Here is a 17,590-nt window from a genome sequence, read left to right on the forward strand (position 1 = left end):
AGTAAAAATGCCATTTTGCTACAGTAAAAGCACCGGTTCACCAATCCCGACCAATTTTGGCCGATTCGCTATTTTTACATGTGTTTTTTTGTGGGTTTATTATTTTCTCATATAATAAAATCGCAATCTAGACCACCGATTCACTCATCAAGGCCGATTTTTGCGATGCCCGATTCGGGCCATCGATCCATTTTTTAAATCACGGCTGAAAACTGAAAAGTGAAACAAAGTTACATGTAGTGGACTGTTTTGCATACTCTTATGTATTTACCACACAAAATCCGTACTCAAGTAAATTAGTGTTTAAAGTATCGGATCGTGACTCACTAGTTCCCAGTTGACCTAGTGAACTGGCTGACTCGGATCTATTTGACCTTACAGGTTTAAAAAAATAACAATTTTTAAAATCAAAATGAATTGATCTATAAAAAATTGATAAATTTGTTAGATAATTTGACCAAATTATCCAAAAAGGTGAGAAACCGAGAGTGTGGATCATGTGCGGTATAGTCATTTTACAATCTAAAATGTTAAATCTCAAAAAAATAAGAAAAATTGCAATAAAATTGAGATAAAATTGCAATAAAATTGATCTATAAAAAATTGATAAATTGATCAATAAAAAATTGCAATAAAATTGATCTATAAAAAATTGATAAATTTGTTAGATAATTTGACCAAATTATTCAAAAAGGTGAGAAACCGAGAGTGTGGATCATGTGCGGTATAGTCATATTACAATCTAAAATGTTAAATCTCAAAAAAGAAAGAAAAATTGCAATAAAATTACGAGAAAATCTAAACCTTACCTAAAAAAAATACAATTGCAATAAAATCTAAACCCTAACAAACCAGAAATATTTAAAATAGTATATATAAGAAATTGAATTTTCTAAAAACTAGTAAAAAAAAAAACCTAAATAGAGACCAAAAAATTAACATTACAAATATTATTATAAAGTTAACAAAGAACCTACATAAGGGAGGCTAGGAAAAAACTTTATCATAATACTTAAAAAAATTCAGATTTTCTCAAACATTTTCAGAAAAGCCTATGTCGAGACCAAAAACAATTGAATTCAAATAATTACTCAAAAACTATCTAAAACCCCATCCAACACAACTTAGAACGTTTAGAAAAAAGAAAGAAATCTAACTTTCTAATTTACAAAAAAGTGTTTTTTTTTTTTTTTTCAAAAATAAAATAAATGCAAATATTACTGAAAACTATCTAATGTTACTTAAGTCAATGTAGAACGAAAACAATGGCATAAGAAATTTGTCAGTGTGTTGATGCCAAATGGATTTAAAAGAAACGAGGGTGATAAATGTGTGTATAGCAAGTAAATAAATTTTTTATATGTCATAATATATATGTATATAGACAACGTACTTATTTTTTGCATTAATCTAAAAATTGTGGAGGAAACAGAGAGATTCCTCATATTTAACTTTGATATGAAAGATTTGGGAGAGGCTAATGTGATACTTAGTATCAAAATCGTGAGGGAAAAAAAAAATATTGACTCAATCTTACTACATTAAGAAAATATTACATAAGTTTGAGCATACTGGAAGTATGCCAGTTTCTACCCCCATAGATCATCATATTAAGTTAAAGAAAAATGATGGGAAATGCATATCTCAAATTGAATTTGCTAGGGTAATTGGTAGTTTAATGCATGGAATGAGCAACATGAGGCTTGGCATTGTATATGCAAAGGGCAAACTTAGTAGATATACAAGTTGCTATGGTAGATCTTTGAGATGCTATATATTGAATACTAAAACACTTGCAATGAATTATCAATTATGGCGTATACTTTGTGGGTTATTTTAGGAGTGTTCGAATGGTATAATGATGCTAATTGGAACAAATAAATACAATATTCACTACCACCATTCGGATGAATTTTTACACTAGCAGGTGGTGCGATATCATAAGGGAAAAATAAACTAATAAGTATTTCACACTCTACTATGGAGTCCGAAGTTATTGCTTTAAACTATGCCGATAAAGTGACAAAATGATTAAAGGATTTCTTAACTGACATTACATATACGACCAAAACTAATACCTGCAATCACAATATATTGTGATAATAAAGTTACTATTGCGAGAGCTTGTAATAACATACATAATGAAATATCTACACATATTGCGCGAAGGCATAATTCCAATAAAACGTTAATTGAAGGCGGAGTGATTAGTATAGAATATATAAGATCAATAAATTGTTAATTAGAAATGGAATGATTATTATAAAATATATAAGATCAAAAAAAAAATGGTTGATCTTTCGACAAAAGGCCTTGCAAGGGATGACATTAGTAAGGTGTTAAAAAAAATGAGGGCTAGAGTACATTAAGTAATCATCTACAGTGGGAACCCAATCCAGTATTTTGTAACATCAAAATGCTACGTGCAATGTGGTAAAAACAAGTTGTCGATTAGTTTGGTCACTAGACGTTTTTAAGTTGGAGTGTTTTATATACGAAAAAGTATTTGGTTAGTCGGCCGACTCACACTATTCATGTGCGGTCTCCCTACAAAATATATCTCAAAGATGTATTTTTTATCTAAAATTTTGGAGTTCAATAATCTCAACCATGACAATGATCTAAATTTTTAATTTTCTATTTTAGAAAATATAGATGTTATTTTTTGAATTCCTTTCTTCACTAGCCATTCTAAACTTTTAGTAGATATAATATTTTTTGACATCCATCTCTAAGACGGACCTTAAATAGACAATGGACCACACGGTAATGCATGAGTTGGCTAACTCACCAAAATCGTGTCCTTTATATACAGGGGCACTCTTAATAGACATAACCAATGGTTTAAAAAACGGATCGGTGACTCGGATCGGGCATCCCAAAAACCAGGGTTTTAAAAAACGTCGAGTCAAGCCGGACTCGCCCTGTTCGACTCGGGAATCGCCACAGAATGAGCAGGTTCCACACATAAAACGGGAACCGTCCGTGTTTAGAGAGAACCGGGCGGTTTTAAACAGTAAACCGCCTGATGACATCATCAACCGGCGGTTATGACGTCACCACTCCGACACGTGCAACAAGCGGACACGTGCACACGGACACGTGCGACAAGCGGACATGTGCGACAAAATCACGTGTGAGGTTGCCCCAATGTTTCCGCGCGAATACCTTAGTTCATATTATATAGATATTTATATACCAAAGTTGAACACCTATCTTTCGATGTGGGATAATTCCCAAACATCATTAAACGAAAACAGAATGTAAATATATTCTATTAATCAGCACTTTATAATCACATGCGGTGAGACAGCGGGATGGTTATGACCTTTGTTACTTCACTTGATGTCCCAAGGTCGTATCCCCTTGGGCGTTGCATTTTAATTGTATTGTAGTTTTTGTTGTATATAGTGGTATAAATATTTTTGTAAATAATATAAAAGGCATAAAAAAATGAAAAATAAAAAAATTTAATTTTTTTTATAGCAGTTAATTTTTGTTGTATATAGTGGTATAATTATTTTTTTAAATAATATGAAAGGCATAAAAAAATAAAAAGTTGAAAGTTTATTCTATTTGAAATAGAAAGTTTATTCTATTTGAAATCTCCATCTTTCTACTAACAATCTCTTTCACTAAATTTATTATAGAAACCTAAAAAAATAATTTTTTAAAAAATTGAAGTGTTATTTCCAAAATTTGTACGCATTTTATTAATTTTTACATTGATAACCAAATCTTTTTATTTTATTTATTAAATTTTACATTATAAGTCATGTAATGTACTATTTTTCTTATAGTTGTCAATAATACATTTTAAATTAGATAATATTATAAAATATTTTTAATTTATTACTATTTGTCTAATAAAATAATTATAAAATATAAACTAATAATTATAATTTCAGTATATAATATTATAATTAGTTAGGTTGTAATAATTTTGGATTATAGTTAATTAGGCTGTAATAATTTGGGGATTAGGGTTTTTCGCCAAAACGAGATTTTAATGGTCATTCTTTCATTGATTTAGTCTACTCTTTATTATAGTCCATGTATAATTATATATTTTATCCATGATAATTCTATTATTTTTCTTTTATGTGATGCAAATTTAATACTTAAGTTTATACAAGAGCATCTCAATATTCACAAATTGATGAAAAAAATGAAAGTTAATAATGTAGTACCCTCGTTTCTTATCGGATTCCTAAAAAACAACATTTATAATAAATTTTAATAATTTTTTCGGATTTTTTTGAAGCTTTAATTCGACTGATTCAACCGATTCCCGATCCGAATCGCCGATTCACCGATTCAAATCGGTTTTTGAAGTGCCCGATCCGGTCACCTATCCGTTTTTTAAACCATTGCCAAAAACAGATCTAGATCGCCCAATCAGCGATCCGGATCAGGAATCGAGCCGAATAGTTCAGATTAAGCCTAAAAAAATTCAAAAAAATGATTAAAATTCATTATAAATGTTGTTTTTTAGGAAATCCAATAAGAAATGGGGTACAACATTATTAACTTTCATTGTTTTCATCAATTTATGAATATTGAGATGTTTTTTCCCAGTATGAACTTATGATGACCATTAAATTTACATCACACAAAAGAAATAATAGAATTATCATGGATGAATTATATCATCATATATGGACTACAATAAAGAGTTGACTAAATCGATGAAAAATTGGCCACTAAAATCTCGAATTGGCAGAAAACCCTAATCCGCTAAAAAACCCAAATTATTATAACCTAACTAACTATATATACCAACAATATTTTATATTTATTTTATTACATAAATAATAATAAATCCAAAATATTTTATAATATCATCTAATTTAAAATGTATTATTGACATCTGTAAGAAAAATAGTACACTACAAGATTTATAATACAGAAATTAATAAATAAAATAAAAGATTTGGTTATCAATGTAGAAATTATTAGAATGCGTACCAATTTTCTTTAATTTTTTAGGTTTCTAGAATAAATTAGTTGAAGAGATTGTTAGTAGAAAGAGAGAGATTTCAAATGGCCTCATTGTATGAATCCTATCTTTAAATTAATATTACTAAATTTATGTTAAAGGCTATCATGTTATAAAAATAAAAAATATAATTAGGCCATTTATTCCTAAGTTGTATTAAGAAATACCTTTTATTTTTTTGACAAGAAATACTTATTGTGTTATCTTTTATTTTTTTTTACAAGAAAAATATGATACTTGTTGATTATCTTTTTTTTTTTTTTTTGACAAAGAAAAAGATGTTGTACTACAATTTTTTTTGCTTGTTGTATTACGTTTCATTTTATTTTACAAGAAACATAAAAAAATGATGCTGCCAAAGTACATTTTCTATTTTTATGCCTTTTGTTTTATTTTTTTGCAAGAAATACTTGTTATATTACCTTGTATTTTTTTTACAAGAAAAATAAAAAAATATTATATTATCTTTTTTATCTTTATGTTGAAAAACCTTTTATTTTTTATTTTTTTTATTTTTTACAACAGTATTTTCTGCCTTTGTTTATTTTTTTGACAACAAAAATAAATGACGACGCGCACTAAGGGGTTCGAACTCTAGACGTCCACCGAAAAATTAGAGATGTCAACCAACACCGCCATGTCGCCTAATGTGATTTTATTAGCTTCTATAATAATATATATTCAATTGTCTTGCTTTAATGATTTTTTATGGGAATTATCCCACATCGAAAGATGAGCGTCGCTTTGTTATCTATAAAGTCTTGTGTAATAGATATTCTATTGCGCGTGTAGAAAAGCGAGGGGGCAGACATGTGAGCTGAGTTACCACATGTGAAGGATTTTTAGGTGCCACGTGTTGCTCCGGTGAGGCGGCCACGCGTAAACCCAAAAATTAGTAGAATGCTCAGGTTTTTTCGGTGAGACTCGCGATTCACTATTGAGAATCGCCCGGTTCTCTCTAGACACAAGCGATTTCTAGTTTTTTCGTAGAACCTGCTTGGTAGCAGACGATTTCAAGTCGAACCAGACGAGTCCGGCTCTACTCGGCGAGTTTTCAAACCCTGGACACAACTATGTAAGTGTGGCAGTGCGATCACTTCCTATGAGATGAGACTTGTCTCTAAAGCAATTATGAAAGCGGGATATAAGTAAAATACCCAAAATATGCTAGTAGCAAATAGACACCAGAGTTGAGTATTATTTGTGAATTACACTACCAATTATAGATAAACAACCTGGCTCAAAACTATATTATTCTATAGTACTTGATAGATTTTCTAGTGTGCAATTTAAGTGAAGGTTCAAATCGAAAAATACCTTCATGGTCTACAAATAACATGTTTACCTATATTTTTCATGTTATTTTGAAATAGTGAAGGAAATGTTAGCATTTTTTGTTTTAAAAAATACTTGTGTGTATTTCAAAATAACACTATGATTTTGTATATTTTCCTAAGTTTTATTTTGTAGAGAGAGAGGTGCGGGTCTTTAGTCCCACACTAAAGAGGAGAGTATGGATTGAGTGATATTTAAGTGTGATTTTTTCATGTTTTATTCTTTTATAGCAAAGGTAGAACGATGGTGGACATGCACACCAACCTGGGCGAAGGCATGGGCGCTTGATGACACTTTGCACTTTGCATCAGTGCATGAGGCGCCCCTCCCCCGAGAACATGCACAAGTTGGGCTCGAGGCTTTGCGAGCGTGACATGTGCGTAAATCCAATGGTCTCTACTTGATAAGGCCTCAAGGCACCTGAAATTGATAGCAACCTTTGTTGTGTGATCACTGAATAAGATCACTTGAATAGTAAATTCGCAGCCACCAAGCACTTTATATATAAGGGATTATCTTTCTCATTCTCTACATGATGTTTTTAGGGAGAATTATAGATACCCTTCCAAATTCAACTTTCTAGACATCCTACATTCCAAACCTTTTTGTATCCCACCCTAAACCCTAATATTGTTTTTCCTTATATTTAACCCCAAATAAAAAAAGTTAATGGATTTAGGATAAAAATACTATTATTTTCTCTCTTCTCCTCTATTTTGGGGACATATGACTTTCTCTCTCTTCCAAAGTAAAAACCCATTCTTTTTCTCTCTTATTCTCTCTTTCTCTCTCATTATTTGGTAATGTGGTGTTGGACTGGAATTTTTTTGCAGTCTGGCACAAAATAGTGCCAAACTGCAAAAAACTTTTCGGAGCCGGACCGCATTGAGTTCCAGTAATGTGGCTTAACTCAAATTCTAAGCGATTCGGCACACTGGGTGTGGATTGCATTACAAGCCACGTTACTGGAGCTCAATGTGGTTTGGTACATAGGGTGTTAGACTGAATTTTTTTTTGTGGTCCGGCGCATTATCAGAGAATCAAGCCACATTACTGGAACTCAATGCGGTGCGACACGTAGGGTGCCAGACAAATTTTTTTTTGTGATCCGGCATATTACTAGAAAATGAAAGAGAGAAAGAGAGAGAAAATAGGTTTTTACTTTGTGGAGAGAGAGAGTTACGTGACCCAAAATAGAGGAGAAGAGAGCAAGTAAGTATATTTTTGTCCTAAGTTCATTGACTTTTTGATTTGGGGGGTAAATATAAGAAAAAACGTGTTTAGGGTGGGATAAAATGTTGGGGTGATTACCTTGTGGTGTCCAGCCCCATAAGAAGTGAAAGAAAAAAAAAACTCCAACAAAATAAGAAAGAGTTAGAGAGAGAGAGGTTTTTAAAGAGAGAGAGCATAGAGGGTATTTTAAAAGACAAAACAAATGGGGTTTTCTTAGAGACACCATTTGCAAGCAAAGATAGGGTTTTTTGAAGGCTCTTGGAGAGAAAAAAGTGCAAGTTTGTAGCAAGGTTTCTATCACCATTATCAGGCCATCTAGATGTCATTTTTGTTATCTCTCATGCTTAACACTCAGCTGGAAAACCGAAATAGCTCGTGTGCTCTCCAGTTGTTTATCTAAGCTATTGGAAGACCATCTTTGGGGCTTTTTTTGAAGTGGAAAAGAGATGATCTTGTTGATGTTTGTGAGGTAACTTTGTATCTTCTCCAAGTTATTGTTGTTCTCTCATTTGATTGTAAGCCTCAAGTTTTGGCCAAAAACTTGAGAAGAAACTATATTGTAACTCTCGTTTGATTTTAGTAGATTCCTCTCTCGGATTTTCCCCGTGGTTTTTCCTTTCACATAGAAGTTTCTACGTTAAACCTTGTGTTGTGATTGTGTTGGTGGAACTTTTCTTTTTGTGATTTGTGATTTCTATTTTCTTGGCACTTAGCAAATTACCCTTTTTTTTCGGTATTTGCACAAACATACATTGTGGGATGTTATTACCTTTGATTCACATATAGAAGGGAAGAGCATTGGTTCCCGACAACTGGTATCAGAGCATTTGCACATCAAGTGTTTGTTTTTATTCGTGTGTGAATCAAAGATGGATGCAAATACCTTTACACAAATGATTAGTTTGAATGGGGGTAATTGGTCAATTTGGAAGGCCAAGATGGAAGACCTTCTATATTCTAGAGACCTCTATTTGTCAATTGAGGGGATCGAGAAGAAGCCAGAAACCATCACCGATGATGATTGGAAGAATTTAGACCGGAAAGCAATTGCTTGCATCCGGCAATGGTTGGATTATACTGTGTTCCACTATGTATCAATAAAAACTAGTGCAATTTCATTATAGAAGAAATTGCATGATTTGGATGAGAGAAAAACGGCCGGAAATAAGGCATTTTTAATTACAAAACTTGTAAACTTGAATTTTAAGGAGAACGGATCGGTTGCGGAGCACTTGGATGAAATGCAAAGCATTATAAATCAGTTGGCGGCTATGAAGATGATGCTAGATGATGAGTTGCAAGCACTGCTGTTGTTGAGCTCATTGCCTATCACTTGGGAGACCCTTGTTGTATCCCTTAGCAACTCGGCACCCAATGAGATTATTACCATGAGCCAAGTTACAAGTAGTTTGTTGAATGAAGAAGTGAGAAGAAAATCTTCAGATTCCTCCCACTCACACGTATTAGTAACTGAAGAACGGGGGAAACCGAAGAATAGAGAACATCATAACCGAAGCAAATCAACAGGGAGATCCAAGTCGAGAAAATGTGTGACTTATTATTGCAAGAAGCCCGGACGTATGAAGAATGAGTGTCAAAAGTTCAAAAGAGATAAAAAAGAAGGAAAACGTGGTGATGGGAACAAAGAATATCAGGAAACCACTGCAATTTCATTCGATGACATTATAATCTTCTCGACGTGTGGTGAAGGTTGTGTTTGTGCAGGATGCGAAGATCCAAATTGGATGATTGATACAGAAGCGTCCTTCCTTACTACTTCACACAGAGATTTCTTTACCATATACAAGTTGGGATACTTTTGTTCGGTAAGGATGGGAAATAATAGAGTATCTAAAATTATTGGAATGGGTGATATTTGCATTACTACCAATACCGGCTACAAGTTGGTCCGCAAGGATGTGAGACATGTTTCAGACCTTAGATTGAATCTCATCTCAACATGAATGATTGATGATGGATGGTATGAGTCACAAATTGGCAATGGAGTATGGAAGTTGAAAAATGGCTCTCTTATTGTAGCAAGAAGCAAGAAGTGCTGCTCTTTCTACAAGACCGAAGCTCAGTTATCCAAAGGTGAGGTAACCATTACTTTTGAAGAATCTCTATCTGACTTGTGGCATCGGTGACTTGGTCACATGAGTGAGAAATGTTTGGAGATTTTGGTGAAGAGAAATTTTATTCCAAGTCTCAAAGGTACGCCATTAACTCCTTGTGATCATTATTAAGTAGGAAAACACCATCTAGTTTCTTTTTCACATGCTAAAACTAAACGAGATACTGAAATACTTGATTTAGTTTACTCTGATATATGTGGCCCTATGATTGTGAAAACTTTTGGTGGTGCTTTGTATTTTGTCACTTTTATTGATGATGCATCCAGGTAGGTTTGGAGCTTTGCCATGAAGAGCAAATACCAAGTATTTGAAATTTTTCAAAAGTTCCATGTTATGATTGAAAGACAAACATCAAACTCCTTGAAATGCCTTCGTATAGATAATGGTGAAAAGTACACATCAAGGAAGTTTGAGGACTATTGTGTCAAGCATGCAATATGACATGAGCAGACTGTTCCCTCCACACCGCAATATAATGATGTTGCAGAAAGAATGAATCATACCATAATGGAAAGGGTTAAAAGCATGCTTTCTTCAGCTAAGTTATCAAAAGAGTTTTGGGGTGACGCTATGAATACGACGTGCTACTTGATAAATCTATCTCCTTCGACTCCATTGGAAGGGGATGTGCCAGAAAGAGTGTGGACCGACAAGGATGTATCATGCTCACACTTGAGAGTCTTTAGATGTAAGGCTTTCATACATGTACCTAAATAGCATCGAAGCAAGTTAGATGACAAAGCAACCCAATGTGTATTTCTAGGTTATGGAGATGATGAATTTTGGTACAGGTTGTGGGATCCTAAGGCCAAGAAGTTGCATAGAAGCCGAGATGTGATCTTTTGTGAAAAGCAAACACTTTCCGATTTTGATAAGAAGGAACCGCCAAAGAGGCTTGTAGATGAGTTACCAGAAGCACAAGCCCTGTTACCCATACATAATGATGATGAGTAACAAGTTCAAGATGAAGATGACCAAATTTGGGGTGGTGAGACTCCTCAAAATGACGATGTACATAATGATGTTGAGCAGGGGGAGCAGCTTCCTCAAGAAAAACCACTTATGGTGAGAAGGTCACAAAAGAGACGAAAAGCTTCAACAAAGTATCCATCATCAGAGTATGTCATACTCACTAAAAGTGGTGAACTAGAAAATTTTAAAGAAGCTATGATATATGAGCAAAATGAACAATGAAAGAAAGCCATGCAAGAAGACATTGAATCATTGCATAAGAACAAATCCTATGAGCTTTTTGAGCTACCAAAAGGACAAAAAGCTTTGAAGAACAAGTGGGGGTATTTAGGTTGAAAAATGAGGATGACAAGAAGAAAATGAGGTACAAGGTAAGGTTGGTTCTCAAGGGATTCGGGCAGAAAAAATGTGTTGATTTTGATGAAAACTTTTCTCCCGCTGTAAAGATGACTTCTATTCACACTATCCTAGGTCTAGCTGTTAGTCAAGACTTAGAGATTGAGCAGTTAGATATCAATACAGCTTTCTTGCATGGATATCTAAAGGAAGAAATATATATAGAACAGCCAGAAGGTTTCCTAGTGAAGGGCAATGAGCACATGGTATATAAGTTGAAGAAGAGCTTGTATGGATTGAAAAAAACTTCACGACAATGGTATAAACAGTTCAACTCTTTTATGATGAGTTATGGTTTTACTAGAACCACTGCAGACTAATATGTTTACCTTATAAAGTATTTTGAGTCTTCATTTATTATTCTCATGCTATATGTTGATGATATGCTTATCGTTGGTCAAGATGCTTATTTGATTGACATGTTGAAGAAATAATAGAACATGGTATTTGACATGAAAGACCTAGGGGCTGTAAAACAAATTTTGAGCATGACAATCAAGTGTGATACGAAGAACAAAAAGTTTTGGCTATCACAAGAAAAGTACATTGAGAAGGTACTTGAAAGATTCAACATGAAGAATGCCAAGCCAGTTAGTACACCAATAGCTAGACACTTCAAGTTGAGTACCAAGTTATCTTCAACCAGTAGTGAAGAGAAGAAGAAAATGAAGAAGATCCCCGACGCATCAGCCGTAAGGAGTTTGATGTACGCTATAGTGTGCACAAGGCCTGACACAACACATGCCACTGGTGTAGTTAGCAGATACTTGGCAAATCCAGGCAAACATCATTGGGAAGCTATAAATTTGATTCTACGGTATCTAAGAGGCACATTTAAAGTTTGTTTATGTTTTGGAAACTCATCACCCTTGGTGGAAGCCTATACGGATGCGGATATGGCAGGAGATATTTGATAGAAGAAAGTCTACTTCAGGTTACTTGTTTACTTTTGCAAGAGGAGCCATTTCTTTGCAATCAAAGTTGCAAAAATGATTTGCACTATCGACTATAGAGGCAAAGTATATTGTTGCCACAAAAGCCTCTAAGGAGATGCTATGGTTGAAGCGTTTTCTTATGGAGTTGAGTTTGAAGCAAAATGAGTATGTAGTTAGATGTGACAGTCAAAGCGCCATTGATTTGAGCAAGAATGCTACATTTCACTCTAAGACCAAGTACATTGAGGTTCGGTACCATTGGATTCGAGATATCTTAGAAAATGGGTTGATGAAAATTTGTAAAATTCATATCGATCGGAATCCGTCATACATGATGACGAAGACAGTCCCAAAGGAGAAGCATGAGCTATGCAGAACTTTGGAAGCCATGGGTGCCATGTGAGCATCCAGTATGGCGGAGCCCTCCTCATAGGTCTGGAGGGGGAGTTTGTTGGGGTGATTACCTTGTGGGGCCCAACCCTATAATAAGTGAAAGAAAAAAAAAACCCAATAAAATAAAAAAGGGTTAGAGAGAGAGAGAGAGAGCATGGAGGGTGTGTTAAAAGACAAAACAAAGAGGTCTTTTTTTAGAGACACCATTTGCAAGCAAAGATATGGTTCTTTGAAGGCTCTTAGAGAGAAGAAAGTACATGTTTGTCGCAATGTTTCCATCACTATTCTCAAGCCATGTAGAGGCCATTTTTGCTATCTCTCATGTTCAACACTCAGCTGGAAAACCGGAATAGCTGGTGTGCTCTTCGGTTGTTTCTCTAAGCCACTGGAAGACCATTTTTGGGGTTTTTTTGGGGTGGGAAAGAGATGATATTGTTAGTGCATGTGATGTAACTTTGTATCTTCTCCAAGATATTGTTGTTCTCTCATTTGATTGTAAGTGTAAGCCTCAAGTTTTAAGCAAAAACTTGAGAAGAAACTTTATTGTAACCCTCATTTGATTTTAGTGGATTCTTCTTTTGGATTTACCCCATGGTTTTTCCCTTCATATTGAAGGGTTTTCTACGTTAAACCTTATATTATAATTGTGCTTGGTAGAACTTTAATTTTTATAATTTATGATTTCTATTTTCTTGGCACCTAGCAAATTGCCCTTTTTTTTTTGGTATTTGTACAAACATACATTGTGGGATGTCTTTACCTTTGATTCACTCATAAAAGGGAAAAACATTGCTTCCCAACATAGAAAACGTTTTGAGGATAAGATGTCTAAAAAGTTGAATTTGGGGTATTTATGATTTTTCTAATTTTTTTATGACACTATATAATACTCATCCCTTTCTCTCTATTCATTTTTCTCTCTCTAAAAACTTTTCTCTAAAAACACAAGACTTTGGTGTTTACAGTGCCACAATGGGTTTCTAGTTCGGTGCATAGAACCTTGAAGTATTAAAAATTAGACTTTTTTTTTTTTTCTATCTCTGATGCGCGACAACTACAATATCAAAGGGGGAAACATATTGCAGTCGCTCCTGCGTGCCAAAAAAAAAGGTCTTTCGCCTATTTCGTTCATTTTTGCCTCCTTTTTCACCTACTTCATTTACCAACATTGCTCACTAAAATGAAAGAAGAGAAAACTTCTCATTTTCTCAACTACTGACATTTTCCCGGGTCTAGGAACAGGGAAAGGCTGTAAACAAATGGAGAATTATTGGGGCTCCTCACTTTCCCAGTTTCCTCCCTTTTTCTGTGAAGGCATTGGTATTGCGTCCACATGTTGCGGTCGCGCTCACACCTTTTAATGATTTAGATTGAACCAAGGACCAAAAATGGCTATTATTTTTATTTTTAATTTTCTATTTAGAAACGATACTAATTTGAAATTTGGGTTTTGGCTTTAATTTTATCAGTAGAATTAAATTAAAATAATAACAATAGTTAAATAAAAAATATTAATTAAAATAAATTTAGAATTATTTTGATATTTTAAAATATTTTTTTTTTAAATTTTTTTATTTAATTCTCTTGAACAAGCCTCGTTATTTTCGATTATTCAAGAACCGAAATTAGCTCACTTTCGGTTTTTGAACAATCGAAAATCCAGCCATTTTTGGTTGTTCAAAAACCAAAGAAAGGGTAAAAAAAAAATTTCTATTATAAAAAAAACAGACATTTCAGTACTAACGGAAATTATTTGATATTTTGGTAATAATAGAAACTATAACGGATATATATATATATATATATATATATATTACCAAAATATCAAATAGTTTCCGTTAGTACTGGAATGTCTGTTTTTTTTATAATGGAAATTTTTAAAAAAGCTTTTTTTTACCCTTTTTTCGGTTTTTGAACAACCAAAAATGGCTGGATTTTCGATTGTTCAAAAACCAAAAGTGAGCTAATTTCGGTTCTTGAACAATTGAAAATAACGAGGCTTGTTTAAGCTTATGGAACACGCAGTTCTATTTTCGTTTGTTTGACATCTAAAGTTATCCTATTTTTGGTTGTTCAACATCCGAAAATGTCATATTTTTGTTTGTTCAACATCCGAAAATGTCATATTTTCGCTTGTTGAACAACCGAAAATAAGAATGCAAATTCCAAGCTTATGTCTTATTTTCGGTTGCTCAACAACAAAAAATTAGGTCATTTTCCGTTATTGAACAACTGAAAATACGATATTTTCGGATGTTGAATAATCGAAAGTAGGACTGTATATTCCAACAAGCTTATGGAATATGCAGTCCTATTTTTGGTTGTTCAACAACCGAAAATATTTTTGGTTGTTCAACAAAAAAAAAAAAAATGCAAATTTCAAGTTTCTGCCTATTTTCAGTTTTTCAAAAACAGAGAAAAGGTAAAAAATATTCTTTTAAATTTTTTTTGTTATAAAGTAAAAAAACGAACATTCCAGTAATAACAGAAACTATTTGATATTTTGATAATAACGAAAACTATAATGGATATATACAAAATTTTCAGATATCGATAATAAAATAGTGTCAAAATATGGTTTTAACATTAAAAGTCTTTGGGATAATCTTAAAATATATTTTTATTATTAATTATAAAATTTAAAATTTTAAAAATAATTTAGATCGGACACGTTCATTAAAACTTGAAAATTGACAATCCAAAACATAAAATGCACTATTTTGAAAGCTTGAAATCTTTTTTTTTTAATTATATCGAACCTTTTTCACCCAGATAGAAGTCCTCCTTCTCTCAACCCCAGGCTCTTTTTCGCTCTCTCGAACCCCAGGCTCTCTCTCAAACCCCAGGCTCTCTCTCCTGGTTATTCTCTTTCTCTCTCTGTTCTGGTTCGTAGAGTGTGTAGTGTGGTAGTCGTAAAGCAGGGTAAAGGTAGAGAGAGAACCGGACCCAAGTCACGAGACCCACATTCTCCAAGAAGCCCAACTTCACTCACTTTCTCCCTCTTTCTTCAAAACCTCAACGAAAAATGACGACCCTCACAATCAGTCCCTGCGATTGAATTACCACACCATGGGGTCTGTATCGCTCTTCAAACCAACCATCACCATCTCCAGCAAACCTCTCTCTCGCCCCACTCTCTCTCTCATAAAAAGCCCCACCTTCTCTCTCCTGAAAAACCCCACTTTCTCTCTCATAAAAACCCCGATCTTATCTCTCCTGAAAAACTCCAATTCCCCTGTCATCAAAACCCCTCATCCTCACTCTCTCTCACTCCTCAGATCAAGCTGCAAAAAACCCATCTGCCAAAGCCCATTCGCATCTTTGCAGGCATCAGACGGCTCCTCATCTCACCTTCCAGAAGGCAATAACGCACCAGGACAAGACCATTACACACCCCTTCTTAGCAACTGGTCGCCACCTCGCTATCTATGGAGAGGCATATCAGTCTTTATACTTGCAGGCCAAGTGATTTTCAGGAGCTTGACAGGCAAAATCCATTATCAAAACTCGCTTCAGCAACTGGAACGGGTAGGCCCAAGGTCAGTTGGGGTGTGCTTGTTGACTGCTACTTTTGTTGGTATGGCTTTCACGATACAATTCGTAAGAGAATTTACAAGATTAGGATTGAATAGATCAGTTGGTGGTGTTCTCGCCTTAGCTTTCTCTAGAGAACTCAGCCCTGTGGTGACCTCTATTGTAATTGCAGGCCGAATCGGCAGTGCTTTTGCAGCTGAATTGGGCACAATGCAGGTTTCAGAGCAAACTGATACCTTGAGAGTTTTGGGTACAAACCCAGTTGATTATTTGGTAACTCCAAGAGTTATTGCTTGTTGTATAGCTTTACCCATATTGACCTTGCTTTGTTTCGTTGTGGGCATGGCTGCCAGTGCTCTTTTAGCTGATGCCGTTTATGGGGTTAGCATTAATATTATATTGGATAGTGCAAAAAGAGCCCTAAGGCCTTGGGATATTGTGAGTGCCATGGTAAAATCAACTGTTTTTGGTGGTATAATTTCGATTGTGAGCTGTGCTTGGGGTGTTACAACTCTTGGGGGTGCTAAGGGGGTGGGCGAGTCGACTACTTCAGCAGTTGTTATCTCTCTGGTTAGTATATTCATTGCTGATTTTGTGCTCTCTTATTGCTTCTTTCAAGGGGCTGGTGACTCGCTTAAGTCTGCAATGGGGTGACTTGGATCATGGTGGGCTGATTTTGTGATGTGGTTTTAAGGGTGGTTCGCCATTCACAGTATTTGGTAATCATGGTTACTGGTCAGGACATTGTAATGATTATTATTGCATGAAGTTTCATGTTCTAAATGTCCAGAGTTTGCTATTACTTTCAGAAATGGGGTTTCTCTTGTATGTATTATTCAATGCCAGATGAATGGAAAGGTCAGAGTTGCTGGTGATTTTGTTTATTTGATTTATGTCCTCCTCCTTTTGATTCAGGTTTTTGTTGCAACTCTAATTTTGTGACCACTAAAATGAATGGTATTTTTATTTCTTGAAACAAGGTGGGAGGTTTTTGTTTGTTTTCATATATGATGCAAAAATATGTGCCCCGTTGAATTTTGAACAGCATCATAGATTTTTTATGGACTATAATTTAAGAGTGAAGAATGATAATAATGGCTATCCTTCTAGGAAAAAAAAAATCATTTTCAAAATTATTATACTCTGATAACGAAGGATCTACAAAAGTGCAAATTTGGAACCCTTTGCAAACCACTCTCATGCAACAAATCTTCAATTAGAACTCTAGAGCCCATGTTTGATTCCTTGCTTGAAGTCTTACTCAGCATTCGAAAGGGTGGATATACCCCAATCCCTCCCTGCTGCTAACACAGCCTAAACTCTCTCCCTGCTAACACAGCCTATGCTCTCTCTCTCTCTCTCTCTCTCTATTGACCCAGTTCCTTTACTCTTCTGTCTCGATCTATATGGACCCCTTACTCTACTACCTCTCCACTCTCTCTCTCTAACCAAGGATCCCTGTATCTCTCTCTCTCTCTGTCTTCCTTGGTGCTCTCTATACTGTCTCTCTCTCACAGTCTCTACCAATGGATTCCTGTCTCTTTCCCTCTCTCCCTTTTTCCTTGTTCTCCCACTCTCTCTCTACCCATGGATGCCATTTACTAGCCTCTCTCTCAATATACAAAGTCTCTCTCCTAAAAGCCCTGCTGTCCTCTCCA

The 17,590-nt window shown here is 34.6% G+C and overlaps 1 protein-coding gene across 1 annotated transcript; it reads left to right on the top strand.

Moving 5' to 3' along the window:
* The first annotated feature begins 15,154 nt into the window (after nt 1–15,154).
* On the top strand, nt 15,155–16,816 carry ABCI14 (trigalactosyldiacylglycerol 1). Its single transcript, XM_006843461.4, has one exon. It carries the CDS (start codon nt 15,468–15,470, stop codon nt 16,584–16,586), a length of 1,119 nt encoding a protein of 372 aa, XP_006843524.1. The 5' UTR covers nt 15,155–15,467; the 3' UTR covers nt 16,587–16,816.
* The last annotated feature ends 774 nt before the right edge of the window (nt 16,817–17,590 follow it).

This window comes from Amborella trichopoda, chromosome 8, assembly GCF_054954075.1.
Source record: "Amborella trichopoda isolate Santa Cruz 75 chromosome 8, AtrichopodaSantaCruz75HAP2 v2.0, whole genome shotgun sequence".
Classification (NCBI taxonomy): Eukaryota; Viridiplantae; Streptophyta; class Magnoliopsida; order Amborellales; family Amborellaceae; genus Amborella; species Amborella trichopoda.

Coding starts and splice junctions, on each gene's coding strand:
- ABCI14 (XM_006843461.4), top strand. CDS start 15,468: ATGGGGTCTGTATCGCTCTTCAAACCAACCATCACCATCTCCAGCAAA.